This window comes from Aspergillus sydowii (assembly GCF_001890705.1).
Source record: "Aspergillus sydowii CBS 593.65 unplaced genomic scaffold ASPSYscaffold_11, whole genome shotgun sequence".
In the NCBI taxonomy this organism is placed as follows: Eukaryota; Fungi; Ascomycota; class Eurotiomycetes; order Eurotiales; family Aspergillaceae; genus Aspergillus; species Aspergillus sydowii.
In genome coordinates, this window is record NW_024467869.1 from 93,998 (window position 1) to 108,476 (window position 14,479).

A 14,479-nucleotide genomic window follows, 5' to 3' on the forward strand; every position below is an offset into this window, starting at 1 on the left:
CGAACGAAGCGTATATAACTAAATTACGTAAGATTATTAGTCTAAACAGTTGCAATATATCGTACATGGTAGAGAGATGGCTTCCGTCAGTGGATAAATTCTGCTGCGGTATGTGCTCAAACTTGGATTCTCTGCGGGATATGCCTCGGTCTTTCCTGCTGTCCAAAGACAGCCCGAGTCCTATTCGGGTTCAAAAAAGACTCCCTTATAGTCGAGGTATCAATTGTTGCCACGTCTGTTCGCAGGTGGTGCAAATATATATCTTGGAGTGAAGGGGACCTTCGTCTCTGGTTGTTGAACTCACCTGTGAAGCACCATGTCCGAATATATGGCAGGCAACCACCAGGTGCCCATACTTGTGGGCGTTGGCGAGTTCAAGAATGTCTCAAGGAAAATGGAAGACGCCATCGAGCCGTCGGAGCTGATGCTCAAGGCCATTCATGAAGCTGCGACTGACGCCATAGGTCCGCAGGAACAATCCCTGATCAAAGACCTCGATGGTGTCAGCGTGGTGGCCAGCTCAACCTGGCCCTACACCGACCTGCCGGGTCTCTTATCCAAGGCCCTACATATACAGCCAAAGCATACAGTGTATAGCGACCTGTCGGGTAACTCCTCGGTTCAACTTATAGATGACGCAGCGCAGCGCATCGCCAGTGGTGAGCTCGAAGCGGTCGCTGTAGTCGGCGGCGAGTCTCTGGCGTCACGTATGCAATATCTGTCTCGGAACCCTTTCTGAGTGGTTGATTAATTTGGTGGTTAGTGAAAGACTTCATGAAGAGAGGCATGTTCCCCCCTCCGTGGACAGGACCCGGCACAAACCTCGATAATGTATATTATGCGAATAACGTTCAAACGCTTGGTGGTGAGTTTGATACTTAAAAGACCTCTTTACATGGACAAAGCCTCTCACACTCCAGGGTAGGTATTGGGAAGGCCCACGAGGTTGGCGTACCCATGCAGGTTTACGCAATGTATGAGAATGGCCTGCGAGCGCATCGCGGTCAAACCATTGCCCAAAATCACCAAGAATCGGTCCGGCTATATGCACGATATGCACAGGTTGCTGCATCACACCAAATGGCGTGGTCATTCGGGAAAATGCCGGAGACTGAGTCTAGCATTGGAACGGTTAACCGTAGGAATCGAATGATCTGCTTCCCTTGTAAGTCCTGCCATTATAGATCGGGCTTTAAAATGCACGCTGACCTCAGGGTTGAATCTGCCGAAGATCCGCTCTTGATGAACGCGTTTAATGATGTGAACCTCGCCGCGGCATGCATTGTTACCTCCCAGGCGTATGCTGAGCGCAGGGGGATCCCACGGGAGAAATGGATCTTCCCTCTTGGTGGTGGAAGAGGCCATGACTCGGAAGACTGTAAGAGACCCCATAAACCCCAAACGGGATCAATCAATATCCTTGTCACCCAAGTACCCTCGCTGACTGTTACTGAGTCTGGGACCGGCCTAACTTCTACTCCAGTCCAGCCATGGCTGAGGCACTGAGTACGTCTTTGGCCAGGTCGGAACTACGGGTGGACGATATCGATATTTTCGATTTTTATTCGTACGTATATTTCGTATATTCATTCTCCTAGTAGGGGGTACAAGCTAATACAGCCCTGCAACAACCAGGTGCTTTCCCATCGTCCCGAAGCTCGCCTGTCAGTATCTTGGAATCTCAATCGATAATCCACCGAGGCCCATTACTCTTCTAGGGGGGCTGACATCTTTCGGTGGTGCCGGGGCGAATTATTCAATGCATGTAAGGCCATCGACCCCTGTTTGTGCTACAGTTGCATGTTACTTAAAACTCAATTAGGCTGTAACAGAGATGGTCCGTTGTCTTCGTGCTCGTCGCTGCGGTGGCCATGAGAGGAGCAACGGTCTTATCCTTGCCAATGGAGGGGTTCTCACGCATGAAAATGCCCTGTGTCTGTCAACACGGCCCCGGCCAAATGGCACGCCATATCCAGTTGATGAATTTGACAACAACTGTTCGGTGTCCGAAGGTCAAGTGGCTGTGGTGCCAGCTACCACCGGCGAGGCGACTATTGAGGTAGGTGATGCCGCAATTGGAATTCTTCAGGCAGCTCAACGTGTACTCATTCCGTGTGCAGACGTACACTGTCGAATATGACCGACAGAATAATCCGAGACTGGGTCATGTCGTGTGCAGGCTGAAGGGGACCGACTCACGCGTCCTTGCGAACCATGGGGACCACTCGACCTTGCAGCAATTAGCATCTGGCACAGAGGAACCGATCGGCCGGGGTGGATTTGTTTGGCAATCTGAAAGGCCCGGCCAAAACCTATTCTCGTTCCGCAAGTCTCACTTATAGAGTAGCAGCCGAAGGGACAAAGAGTCTCTTATCCATGCAACTTTGGTTTTTTATTAAATGTACTAGGATCTCCCTTCACATAGCAGACTGTCTGTCCCTATCAAAGCCTCTTCGTTATAATAAATATGTTAATTATGGGAATATAATATACTAGAACAGTTTAGCCCTACAGCTTGCTGTCTCGTTCAGCCTGCCTTAGCAATGCACGGCCGTTGCTCAGAACCACAACTCCATCCTGGTTTACGGTGCGGAAAATGACCTCTTCATCCCCATTCTTAACCCCAACCCTCCAGATCTCAGTGATGAGCGTGTCTCCAGGCCGAACAGGGGACGCGAATCTGGCTTCAATTTCCTTGAGTTTCGCTGGATCACTGCCGCAACACTCGCGGAGAACACCATAACATGCTGAGCTCCAGGTGAAAAGGCCATGTATAATAACACCACCCATGCCCATCTCCTTGCCAACCTGTTCGGTGGCGTGGAGCGGGTTATAGTCGCCATTTAACCTTTTATTATGTTCTGTCAGACTTGTAAGGACCTAGACAATATGTGAGGAAATGCTTACCGATACAGAAAAACGGTCTCGTCTGTCGTACTCTGTACGTGTCTGGCATCAGGGCTGCGATCCGGGATTGAACGCATCGCCGTATGTGGACCTTGACATTTGCAGAATACTCAGCATCGCACCGGGCAATATAGGACAGGCTCTGCTCCTGCAATGACCCGCTATGCTTACCTCTTGGGCCTCCCCAGTTACCCTGGCCAGGAAGAAAGCTCACTGACCGTGTTTGTGCGTAGACTTCCCCAGAATCAGCGTCAATTATGCGCTGTTCTGTCTCCAGTGAGGATCCAGAAGCTCCTTTGTCGTAGACGCCAATTAGTCGATTTCGGAGCTCGAACCGACGCCCTGCGCTGGTGGTAGGAAGGGGTTTGAGAATTTTCAGGTTTCGCTGCCCATCCACAGCGTAGCGGAGGTCGAGCTTATGAGCACCGGGTATAGCCTTTGGGGCATTCCGTGCATAAAACTCGATAACCTCCTGGTCAGTAAGTTTGAACGCTGGATACGTTAGTAGGCCGGCGACAGCTACAGAGCTGGCTAGTAGCAGACATACGAAGGATAAGAGGGTACGTTGGAACCACGCTGAAATGCGGGTGCAATTCCTACAGCCGACGCCGCAATTATCAGCTGTCAGGGAAGTACATTGGCAGGGAACTATTATTATTTGCACTCACGTATAGAAAGTGAAGGTCATCGGCCTTGACTCCAATGCTGTTGGCAAAAAGCAATACATCACGCTGCATCCAGGATACCTCCTGCGGGGGGAATTCGTCGGTCGAACTGGGACCTGGCATGGCGATGGATGAAGATTCACAAAGAAATTTAGACCAAATTTAGACCAAATTCAACCGGAGGGCGGCAGTAGATCCTTCGAAAGATTCAGCTATATGACCAATCTGCGAGTTCATCATTGCACAGACGGGCGACCGAGCGCACTGCAGGACCGCGGCCTNGTCCAGCCCTACCCCCATCCTCGAACCGAGGAGACCACCGCTGTCCAAAACACCGAGTAAAAAGATACCGAGCATGTTGAGCATCCTCGGTCGATTTGGCTGCGTGATCAATTTCCAGTCTTTCATAAACCTTCTGGTCAAGCTGTTCGTCAGCAGAAAACTCCGTCCACCCATACCTCTCTTAAGCCGCAATGGAGTATTTGCCAGAATTCGATGTGGAGATCCCAGAAGTGGACCTTCTTTCCCTGCTATTTCGTGAGCTTGTTTGTACTGCTGCCTGAACCGTATCCTGCTTACCATTTCAGATACCGAATTTGCCTGGGCGAAAAAGAATACCGTCATCCACGCCGAAGCCCACAATGAGTGCAATTGTATCACCAAAGGGGAGACTGTCGCATTAACCAAGCGCCTGGCATACGCGCTCCGCACACATCTCGGTGTCGGTAGAATTGCTAACAGTCAAGCTACAGTCGTCACTTGCATATCATCAAATCAACTCCTGCTTCCCATTGTCTTCTATTCCGTGATCGCTGCAGGTGGTATCTATTCGGCGGCTTCTACAGCATTCACCACTTTGGAGCTCACTAGGCAGATCCAGCAGAGCGGCAGCAATCTTGTCATTGCAAGCGATGATACCGCACAGACGGCCATGCATGCCGCTAAACAATGCGGCATACCTCCAGAGAGGGTACTCGTCCTTCGGAGTACCAGTGGCTCATGGGCCATGACGGCTCCTTCGGCGGCGAATGGCATGGACTACCTGAAAGAAACCAGAGAGCTCGCCTGGGAATGTATTCGAGATGCAGAGACTCTGGGGCAAAGGACCATCGCACTGCTATATTCTAGCGGAACAACCGGGGTACCCAAAGGTGTGCAGCTGTCGCACAAAAACTTCGTCGCCGAGGCTATTATCACGCAGGCGGCAATCCGGGCCTATCTGGATCGAACTGGTCGCAAGCTAGGCGTAGATTATGACTACCGAGTGCTTGCGCACCTCCCTGCGGCACATGTCTCCGGTCTTCAGGGCTACTTCATCAATGGGATCATGGCCGGAGGCACTGCTTTCTGGCTACGGAAGTATGTCTTTTCCGACTTCGCCAGTGCAGCCAGAAGACATCGGATCACGTTCATATCGAGCGTTCCTGCTGTATTCCTCCGCATCGCGAAGAGCACGGCGATCACAGACGAGTTCAAGACCCTGTTGCATGCCCAGTCTGGCGCTGCCCCTATGGGCCAGGAATTGCAGGCTGCAGTCCAAGCCAAGTTGGGCTGTCCTTTCAGTCAAGCCTGGGGATTGACTGAAACGACCGGTGCGGTTACCTGGTTACCCTGGGATCAGAGCGATATATCGGGCAGCATCAGTCATCTTCTTCCCAACACGCGCCTTAAGATAGAGGGCGAGACAGGTGGGCGTGTTTCCGAAGGCGAAGTTGGTGAGATCCTCGTGCGCGGTCCCAATGTCACCATGGGATACCATAATAATAAGGAGGCAACCAAGGAAGCCTTTACCCAAGATGGCTGGTTTCGGACTGGAGACATTGGCTTAAGGCGCGATGGTAAATTCTACATTGTGGATCGCAAAAAGGTACGAAGGCCCTAACTTATATAACAATAACTGTCCTGACTAGGCGTTCTACGCGTCCCACATAGGACTTGATCAAATACAAAGGGCTACAAGTGGCTCCAGCCGAGATAGAGGCGTTACTGATTAGCCGGCCTGATATACTCGACGCGGCTGTTGTTGCGATTCCTGATCCCGAGCTTCCTGGCAATGAAGTCCCCCGTGCATTTATTGTCCGCCAGCCGCGGGCTTTCCAAATAACTGCCACAGAGGTTACTGCATTTGTTCGGGATAAACTGGCCGCACATAAGCAGCTACGCGGTGGCGTTGAGTTCATTGATGAGATCCCAAGAAACCCCTCCGGGAAGATCCTGCGTCGCAATCTCGTTGGCACGGTGGCTATTCCACGCCAGGGGAAGCTATAGAATAACTAGACACTTGTGGCTCCGGCCCGTATATACTTGAGCTGTCTGTACGCCAGCTTGCGACAATGGAAAGTAAATATCCATCTAACGCTTCGACTGGACTTGTTCGTAACAGTAATAAGATATATGATTGGGTCTATATATCTAAACATCAATTCGGCCGTTATGCAATCCTCCGGTTACTGCTATGTCCGTGCCAGTGGTGTACGACGCCCCGTCACTCAGAAGATACGCCACCGCAAGAGTCAAGTCATCGGGGCGTCCTATGCGCCCGATAGGAGGCGCTGTTTGGAATACATTCTGAATCTCAGTGAACTGCCGAGACATGGTAGTTGCAGTGAACCCTGGCGAAAGAGTGTTCACCCGGATGTTAAAAGGAGCCATTTCCACCGCCAACGTCTTTCCAAGCAGCTTAATGGCCGCCTTGGATGCACCGTAGATGGAAACGCGCTGGGCAGGGATCGCACAGTGTGCCGCAATGGAGGCTATCATGACAATCGATCCCCCGGTTCCTTGTTTCACCATCTGCTTTGCGGCCAGCTGGGCGCTGAAGAAAGATCCGAGCACCTAGGAACCTTGTAAGGACAATGTGCGAGGTCATTATAGCCGGTTTAAGGCAGCACCTACGTTAATGTCAAGGATTCGGCTTGACTCTTCCCATGTATGCTCAAGGAATGGTTTATCCAGTGCAATCCCGGCGGAGGTGATACTGCGGTCAGCATTAGTGGACGCTGATCTGTACCGCGAAGGAAACGTTACCATTTGTCTATTTGCCCAAAGTCTTTGACAACGTTTGTAAACACACTATCCATATCGTGTTTCGATGTTACGTCCATTCTGTGGTTTTTAGCCAAGTACACCCCACCATATATCAAGTGGAATATCACATACCGATAATATTTAAAACGAGTCTTGTAAGCGTTCTCCAGATCAGTCAATTCATGTTCCGGCTCAAGGAGGTCCAAAATGGCCACATTACTCCCCAGCGAGGCTACTGTCTCAGAAAGAGCAAGTCCGATGCCCCTGGCACCACCTGGACATCGATTCGTGGTCAGCCGTCTGAACGCCCTTCATCAAGGGGGCGGCAGAGAGCCTACCTGTAACAACCGTGACCTTGCCATCCAGCGACAGTTTGTCGATGATAGACTGCTTTTCAGGCTGGTCGGAGCCGTGTTTGGCATGGCTGGTGCCGAAATCACGTCTGATGGGTAGAGCAGCTGGCATTGCCGCGCGGCGTGGGACATGAAAGGCGTATCGGGGTGCGTACCTAGTTATTCTAGATACTTCACCCATGAAGCCCCTGCTAGAGAAAAGCCTGGTTAAGGAACGCTGCAGCATCTTTCTGGCCTAACGTAAAATATCTGGCACGGCGGTCGCAGCAGAGTAGTACTGCTGCTTGATATATTGCTTGACCCGCTATATGCCACCGCACCAAATAGAAAATCCCATGGGCGCCCCATGGGGAAGGGGCATTCGTGTGTCCACTATTGTCCATCGGTGTCCATGTCCGAGGGTTTACATTCCCGACCTGCCGATCGTGGCGTGCAACTGACGCGCCGTACATGACTCATTGTGTGCCTATGAACTATTTCTTTTAATCATCCAGTAACAGTAACTGGGGCTATGGTTCGGCTAAAGAGTGATCTTGTTCGAAATAGGGAAAATAGCATTGTAAGGGCAGGTAAATATACATTCAACATTACGAGGAACCCGCAAAAGTAACCCTAAGGAACCGACGCAAACTTCCATAAAACTGACTCAGGGAGCCGAAGGAGACGCGATTTCCGCCCCACCAGACTCCTACAAGCAACAGGGCCACCGCTCCATAGTGCTCTTTGCGCGTAGTCCGTATCCATCGCTTGAGGGTGTTCACGGGCCACAGTTTAGACCCGGAAGACTCAAGGAACGCTCCGGCTTGCGCTCTGCGAGATTCCTTCCAATACGTAGAAGCGTATCCTGGCCAGGAAGCGGAGTTCCGGCCATGCCTGTTGATGTACCAATTCGAACATCCTGCCTCGAAGACGCTCCCACGGAGTTCCGAATGCACACGATTTACCCATTGGTTCTCCGCGGTGGTCTTTACCTCCAGCGTGGATATGCGCTTGTCAATGATTGGTGCCAGGAGGGTTCTCGCGACGTACTCTACCTCGACCTCGGAGGCGAAGAGAACTGAATTGTGCGCAGGGAAAGTGTTAGGACCGAATCTGCGAAGGTCAGTGATGTTAGAATAGCTTGGTTACGGTCATTCCTTGTGAATACACTCACAGCATAGCGAAATTGGGCAGGTCATGCACGTAGGTTCCCATGTAGGCTTGCGCTCCGCGGCTCTCCTTCCATTGCTCCGACAAACTCTTGCCATTCTTGCCATATATCTCCATGGGGACCAGGAACTCCTGCACGTCGAACCCGGTCGCAAGGACAATGGCATCGAACTCGGCTCGGTTGCCGTCTGTGCCAGTTATGCCCGTCTCGTCGATTGACTCGATCCCAACCGGTGCCAACTCGATATTCCTCCGATTGAGACTTTCAAGGTAATTTGGATCAAATATACGTCGTTTGCATCCGAGCGGGAAATCCGGGACCAGGAACTGGTGATACTTGCTTGGAGCCTGGGAATAGATGTACTGGCGCGCGTTCTCCTCTGTCTTCGCACGTAGCTTCTCCGCTGCTGGGCCCGGCATATATGTGGCAACTAGGCCATCACTCATGAGAAACAGTCTTAGACGGAGGTATCTCTGCCACAGAGGGATATTCCGGAAGCACCATTTCTCAAATGGGGTGAAGCTCCGGTTCGGTCGCTCATGGTACCACTGTGCACTACGCGCGTACTGCTTGACCAAGGCAGCCCTCTGCGAGACGGCCGGCACAACTTGCGCAGCACTGCATCCGTTCCCAATAACAGCCAAGCGCTTCCCACTGTAGTCATAATTATGATTCCACCGGGCCGTGTGGAAGATCTCGCCGTTGAATTTCTCCATTCCAGGAAACTTTGTGTCGCGCGGCTTAGAGATTCCTCCAACGGCGGATATGAAGACCGTCGCCGTCCGCAGGTACTCGATGCCGGTCTTGGTGTCGCGCAGTCGGACGTCCCAGTAGCCCTGCTTGTTCCAGGAGGCCGATATACACTCGACGCCGAAATGCATGTGTTTGCGAAGATCGAACTTATCCACCGTCGATTCCATATCTATGGGAAAATGCGCATTAGCAGTAAGCCCTTGGCATGCACTCAAAGGGACAGCATACACTGTAGGATCTCCGGGCCCTCGCACAACTCCTTGGACCAGTTCGGGTTCTGGTTGAACGAAAACGAGTACAAGATTGTCGGCACATCACATCCCCTGTCATTCCCAGGTTAGCATGCTGGCTGCAGTTTTGAAAATGGGCACTTACACTCCAGGATATGTGTTCAGCCTCCAAGTACCCCCAGGCCCATCAGCCTTGTCGTAAATCTATTGTCGCGTCAGTGTAGTCCGCCCAGTCCGGGATACCAGTTTGCCTACTGTGAAATCATCAAACCCAAGCTTATGCTTCAGGGTATGGGCCATTGCGATCCCAGAAGGACCCGTGCCGATTACGATAACTTCAGGGTTCTCCATTTCGTGCAACTTTGACAGTATTGGTTTCGCTATCTGACACCAAACGACGTTGCAGAACTGGTGCTCTTTTCAGAGCCACTGGTCGGCTCTGGCGCTGGACAGCCCTTGCTCGATAACCGACAGCCGGGCACTCGTCTAGTTCGATCATCGATTCTGACGATCCCGCGGGATTACAATTCCAGGGTTTATTACAGTTCCAGGTAGACAGACATGAGTCATGGTGCACGAACTCCCACTCCACAGGAGCTACCCCGGACTTTCTCTGTTTCCCCATACTGAGCCTCGTTGTAGATTCTGGGGGATCTTCCGCTCGTCGAAGCCGCGCCCGCCCAGTTGTATATAACATTGCATATTCCTGTAGCCATGCATAACTACATTTCTTCACTGTCTCCCTCTTAACTGCTGTTGAAACCATCACTCTACCTCGCGATGCTGACCCTAGGATTTGCCCAAGGTAGGCTACTTTACCGGCTCATGAGCCTATCGTGCTGTTTGGTATATCACTGCACAGTCCCAAATGTCGTAATGCCAGTTGCTAACCACATCCCAGGCCTTTGGCTTGTATGGATATGATGCTGGCGTTCTGGGTGGCGTCCAGGAAACAAAGCCGTTCAGGGACGCTCTTGGGGTGAGTTGGCCGTGAAGGGGCTGGGATAACCGCACATATACTGACGCCCTGTCGAGAACCCGACTGGAGCATACATCATTCCCATGATTGCCTCTAGTTATACCCTTGCGGCTACTGTCTGCTCCCTACTCACCTCCGTGATAGGCCTCCCCCTCGGCCGACGTGGCTGTATCCTTCTTGGAGATGTCCTCGTTATCATTGGGGGCAGTCTGCAGGCTTCTGCCTGGTCTGTTGCTCAAATAATTGTTGGTCGCGTGATTTGTGTATGGCTGCCTATTCTTACGGTTTCTGAAAAATTCGCTAACCACACATACTAGGGGTTCAGCATCGGGGTACGAACGCCCCGCATACACATACCCGCGGCTTTGGTGTGCTAATATTCGATAGTTTATATCCTGTGCAGTCCCAACATACATGGCAAGTTAAAACAACCAGATGCGTTTCTGTAAGCTCAATCAAGCTCTAACCCATCACAGGCTGAGATGAGTATCACTACCAAGCAGCGTGGGCCAGAGGTTGGCCTGCAATGCATCTTCCTCGTTGGTGGATGCGCGGTGGCCTACTGGGTGGACTTTGGCTTCACAAGAATGGATAATCAAATTTCCTGGGTGAGATCTCTTTGTGTACACCCTGTTCAAGTCCCTTAGCTCAGATCTACAGCGCATTCCAATTGGATTACAAGCTGTAATTGCCTTGTTGTCTGGTATTGGCGTGTTTCTACTCCCTGACACGCCACGTTGGTACTACGCTCGAGGCCGTTACGAGGAAGGAGATCACGTTCTGGCTCGTCTCCATGAATGTCCAGTCACGGACGAGGCTGTCCAGAGCACCAGGCTCTCTATTATCGCTTCCATTGAATTTGAGGAGGAATCAAAACGCTTCAATGTATTGGATCTGTTTTGGGACAGAACGGCCCTTCGTGTTGGCCATCGCATCCGGGTTGCATTCCTACTGCTCACTATGCAGCAGATGATGGGTGAGACGCTGCTCTGAGTCCCGGTGATGTGCTTTTCTTACTGACAGGCATCCTACAATCCAGGAATCAACCTCTCCGTATATTACAGCACCATTATATTTGGCCAGATTGGATTGTCCTCCTTCATGTCCCAGCTCCTAGCGGCAGTGATGAACACGACGTTCGCCCTTGGCTCAGTCTTTCTTCCCGGAACAATCGAAAAGTTTGGACGACGCGGCATCATGATGTACTCGGCAGTGGGCTTAACAGTATGTATGACTGTGTTTGTGGCAATGATCGGAACCTCCAGGCCAAGCCTAGCAACACAGTGGACTGCAGTTGCCGCTGCGTTTCTTTACAATTTCATATTCGGATACGGTTGGATCGGAGTTTGCTGGTTGTATGGGCCCGAGGTACTATTCTTGCGACTTTCCCGACCAGGAGATGTGATCACACTAACTTCCATAGATCGCGCCGCTTCGATATCGCCACGTTGGAGGCGCCGCTGCTGCGTTTGGTGAATGGCTTTTCTGCTTCATCACAGTGTTTGCAGGAGGAATAGGTCTGCAGACCGTGGGGTGGAAGATGTGGCTGTGGTGCCTTTTGTCCTGTGCTTTAGCTATCCCTTTTGTTTATTTTTTGTGTCCAGAGACCACAGGAAAGGCCCTCGAGGAGATTGACTTGCTCTTTGCACGGGAAGATATGCGTAGCGGTTCTCTGGATGAGGAGATCCGCGGCGGTGGTGGCAAAGAAGGGACCGAAACCGAGCATGCAGAACGGGTTACTCTCTAGTTCCATTAGCGAGACGGGGTATGGTCATGTATATTGAGCAATCTATCCTACGAAGTGAGCCGGCAAGGGTCTATGTGTCATGTCCCAGTCCTAGTGTCTAGCCGGCTTTGTCCAAGTTGTCCAGCCGAAATCCCCGTACTCCACCAGCTTGCGGATTTAAATGACCGGGGCCCCGTGGGGAATTTATTTTATCCTCTCATATCAATTTCCGAAATATACTAGCCCCCGCATCTCCCGTGCAGAGCAGGGGAGCCCCGACCGAGCATATAAAGTACATCTTTTGTTTAGGTATCAAGACTCATCTATTTCCTTATTACCCCGTGCTGCAAACATGTTGAACCTCAGGGGGAAAGCTTTGAGGCTTGCCATCGCTACAAGCTCCGGCAGTGCGTATTTATTATTTGGCTACGATCAGGTTCGTACTGTCTCAGCCAGAATTCCAATTCCTTCTAACCGTCTCATAGGGCGTCCTCGGCGGTCTTGTCTCGCAGCCAAGCTTTCTCTCGGCCATTGGAAATCCCACTTCAGGATTTCTTGGAACAATTGTTGCTCTTTTTAACATTGGATGTCTGGGAGGATGTTTGATAGCTGCAATCTGGGGCAACCGACTCGGCCGCAAACGAACCATCACCTTGGGATGTGTCACCATGATTATTGGGGGCGTCATCCAGGCAAGTACCTTTGGTGCCGGTCAACTTATTGCAGGGAGGATAATATCTGGTATTGGTAATGGTACGAATGATCCAGAAATTGCATGCACACCTGGGAGTATGCTGACCACGTTTGGCAGGGCTAAATACGTCGACCGTGCCAGTGTATGTTTCCGAGACTTCGAAAAGCACAGTGCGAGGAAGGTCCCTCGCCATTCAGATGTCTATTGTTATTGTATGAATAACTCTGCGTTTTGTGCGTCTTAAGTTCTCCTTACTAACCTCACTCAGTTTGGTACTGTTGTTGCCTACTGGCTCGATTATGGCATGATCCGTACCCAGACAGGAGAAGTGAGTGTGCCGTTCTGAAAGAGCAGGGAAGATACATTCTAACGGCTCTCTAAAGGTTGTCTGGAGATTCCCACTTGCATTTCAGGATGCATTTCCCTTGGTCACCATTGCATTAATGCCTTTACTCCCAGAGTCACCCAGGTAACAGCACAACTGCAACCCAACAACCTACAGGCTAACATGTGCAGATGGTTATATTCCAAGGGGAGGAGGGAGGAGGCTGTGCAAGCCCTTTCGGATATCATGGACAAACCAGACCATCATGCGGACGTGGTTTCCATCGTCAATGAAATGGCGCATGCCGTTTCCGTGGAGCAATCAGACTCGAACCTCAGCTTCCGTAGCATTTTCTTCGACAAGAACGACATGAAGAACGGTCGGCGTTTAACACTCTGCTTCCTGATTCAGCTGTTCCAGCAATTCACTGGCATCAACGTCATTGCGTTCTATGGTAGGGACCAGCCCCTAGGGACCAGCGCCCCGGACGTTGCTGATACTCTTGGTAGTCACCATTGTCCTCGAGACAAATGTTGGCTTAAGTCGGGAAATGAGCAGCTTAGTTGCTGGCTTCATTCAAATTGCCTTCTGGGCTGGAACATTCCCGCCGATGTTCCTGATGGACCGACTGGGCCGACGCAAAGTACTCATGTTCGGATCAGGCATTCTGTGCATCGCAATGGTGCTATTCACCGTCGGCATAGCGCTTGCCACTCCGGCCACATCGCGCCTCGCACTTGCTATGCTGATCATATATGAATTCTCGTTCGGCATGTCCTGGAATAGCGTCCCCTGGCTCTACGCACCGGAGATCACGCCTTTGAATCTTCGCCATGTGGGAGCAGCCGTGGGATGTTTCTCAGAATGGCTTTGGACTTTTGTAAGTTGACCAAATTCCGCTTGTCGTTAAGTTGTATATACATTGAACAAGGGAAGCCCAGCTAACCTATTTCTTACATCAAGGTAATTGCCTATATGACCCCTGCGGCGATTGAGAATACGGGCTGGAAGATCTACCTGCTGTTCTGCATTATGATCGCATTGAGTATACCCTTTGTGTACTTTTTTCTACCAGAGGTATGGCTTTCCCTTTCCTTGACCTTATCCTAGCATTCTCTAACCATACAACAGACGAGTGGAAAGACGCTGGAGGAGATCGACTATATATTTGTCAAGAACAGAGCAGCACAAACTACACAATCCGCCACCTCTGGCTCGTCAGTCGATTGCGAATTAAAGGCAGAGCGCCAGGGAGACCAGGTAGAGCACGTCTAGTTTATTGTGCCGCTTATAGGGCTGCGATTTACCAAATGATATCCATCACCGCGCTTCGCAGTTTCTTCGGATGGGATGGGTGTAGAAATAATTAGAATCAAATACCAGCATTTTTATATAATTATATTCTATACCTTTCCCATGATCTGACAATGTGATACCATTCCTAGAGCAGTTCTGTGAATTCACCACTGCGCTCTGGTGACTTATTGGACAGTCAATGCGATAATCAAACTGCTACCATTAAGCCGTGACGAGTCAGGTTATATAATGATGTCTCCTTAATACTAACGTACTTATGCTCCGTCAGAAATGGAGGATTGCCGAAATCTACAGGAGATGTACGTAAACACAACATAATCAGCTAGAATAAGGGCTGTTTACCAATTTTCATA

At 50.9% G+C, this 14,479-nt stretch overlaps 7 protein-coding genes across 7 annotated transcripts; 4 read left to right on the forward strand and 3 right to left on the reverse strand.

Annotated features, from left to right (window-relative positions):
* Positions 1 to 144: 144 nt before the first annotated feature.
* ASPSYDRAFT_1158981 (uncharacterized protein) lies at positions 145 to 2,472 on the forward strand. The gene is made up of 8 exons (XM_040840060.1): positions 145 to 707; positions 764 to 865; positions 926 to 1,165; positions 1,232 to 1,378; positions 1,489 to 1,567; positions 1,636 to 1,765; positions 1,823 to 2,059; positions 2,121 to 2,472. Exons 1-8 carry the CDS (start codon positions 317 to 319, stop codon positions 2,340 to 2,342), a joined length of 1,548 nt encoding a protein of 515 aa, XP_040699187.1. The 5' UTR covers positions 145 to 316; the 3' UTR covers positions 2,343 to 2,472.
* A 36-nt stretch (positions 2,473 to 2,508) lies between these two features.
* ASPSYDRAFT_92518 (uncharacterized protein) lies at positions 2,509 to 3,695 on the reverse strand (the record flags this gene model as incomplete). The annotated part of the gene is made up of 5 exons (XM_040852691.1): positions 2,509 to 2,848; positions 2,908 to 2,998; positions 3,079 to 3,399; positions 3,455 to 3,503; positions 3,576 to 3,695. The coding sequence occupies 5 exons, from the start codon at positions 3,693 to 3,695 to the stop codon at positions 2,509 to 2,511; spliced, it is 921 nt and encodes a 306-aa protein (XP_040699188.1).
* A 350-nt stretch (positions 3,696 to 4,045) lies between these two features.
* On the forward strand, positions 4,046 to 5,840 carry ASPSYDRAFT_34312 (uncharacterized protein; the record flags this gene model as incomplete). The annotated part of the gene is made up of 3 exons (XM_040845225.1): positions 4,046 to 4,109; positions 4,160 to 5,439; positions 5,505 to 5,840. 3 exons carry the CDS (start codon positions 4,046 to 4,048, stop codon positions 5,838 to 5,840), a joined length of 1,680 nt encoding a protein of 559 aa, XP_040699189.1.
* A 131-nt stretch (positions 5,841 to 5,971) lies between these two features.
* ASPSYDRAFT_1159005 (uncharacterized protein) lies at positions 5,972 to 7,064 on the reverse strand (the record flags this gene model as incomplete). Its single annotated transcript, XM_040840061.1, has 5 exons — positions 5,972 to 6,407; positions 6,468 to 6,549; positions 6,600 to 6,677; positions 6,732 to 6,873; positions 6,938 to 7,064. The coding sequence occupies 5 exons, from the start codon at positions 7,062 to 7,064 to the stop codon at positions 5,985 to 5,987; spliced, it is 852 nt and encodes a 283-aa protein (XP_040699190.1). The 3' UTR covers positions 5,972 to 5,984.
* Positions 7,065 to 7,539: 475 nt separating this feature from the next.
* Positions 7,540 to 9,436, reverse strand: ASPSYDRAFT_92521 (flavin-containing monooxygenase; the record flags this gene model as incomplete). The annotated part of the gene is made up of 5 exons (XM_040852692.1): positions 7,540 to 8,044; positions 8,106 to 9,024; positions 9,084 to 9,178; positions 9,231 to 9,289; positions 9,341 to 9,436. The coding sequence occupies 5 exons, from the start codon at positions 9,434 to 9,436 to the stop codon at positions 7,540 to 7,542; spliced, it is 1,674 nt and encodes a 557-aa protein (XP_040699191.1).
* A 429-nt stretch (positions 9,437 to 9,865) lies between these two features.
* Positions 9,866 to 11,945, forward strand: ASPSYDRAFT_135039 (uncharacterized protein; the record flags this gene model as incomplete). The annotated part of the gene is made up of 8 exons (XM_040840709.1): positions 9,866 to 9,931; positions 9,987 to 10,064; positions 10,121 to 10,327; positions 10,382 to 10,396; positions 10,541 to 10,672; positions 10,725 to 11,040; positions 11,104 to 11,432; positions 11,488 to 11,945. The coding sequence occupies 8 exons, from the start codon at positions 9,866 to 9,868 to the stop codon at positions 11,809 to 11,811; spliced, it is 1,467 nt and encodes a 488-aa protein (XP_040699192.1). The 3' UTR covers positions 11,812 to 11,945.
* A 185-nt stretch (positions 11,946 to 12,130) lies between these two features.
* Positions 12,131 to 14,187, forward strand: ASPSYDRAFT_183410 (sugar porter family MFS transporter). Its single transcript, XM_040843532.1, has 9 exons — positions 12,131 to 12,226; positions 12,276 to 12,543; positions 12,602 to 12,696; positions 12,753 to 12,812; positions 12,868 to 12,953; positions 13,001 to 13,263; positions 13,319 to 13,689; positions 13,773 to 13,886; positions 13,941 to 14,187. Exons 1-9 carry the CDS (start codon positions 12,143 to 12,145, stop codon positions 14,082 to 14,084), a joined length of 1,485 nt encoding a protein of 494 aa, XP_040699193.1. The 5' UTR covers positions 12,131 to 12,142; the 3' UTR covers positions 14,085 to 14,187.
* Positions 14,188 to 14,479: the final 292 nt, after the last annotated feature.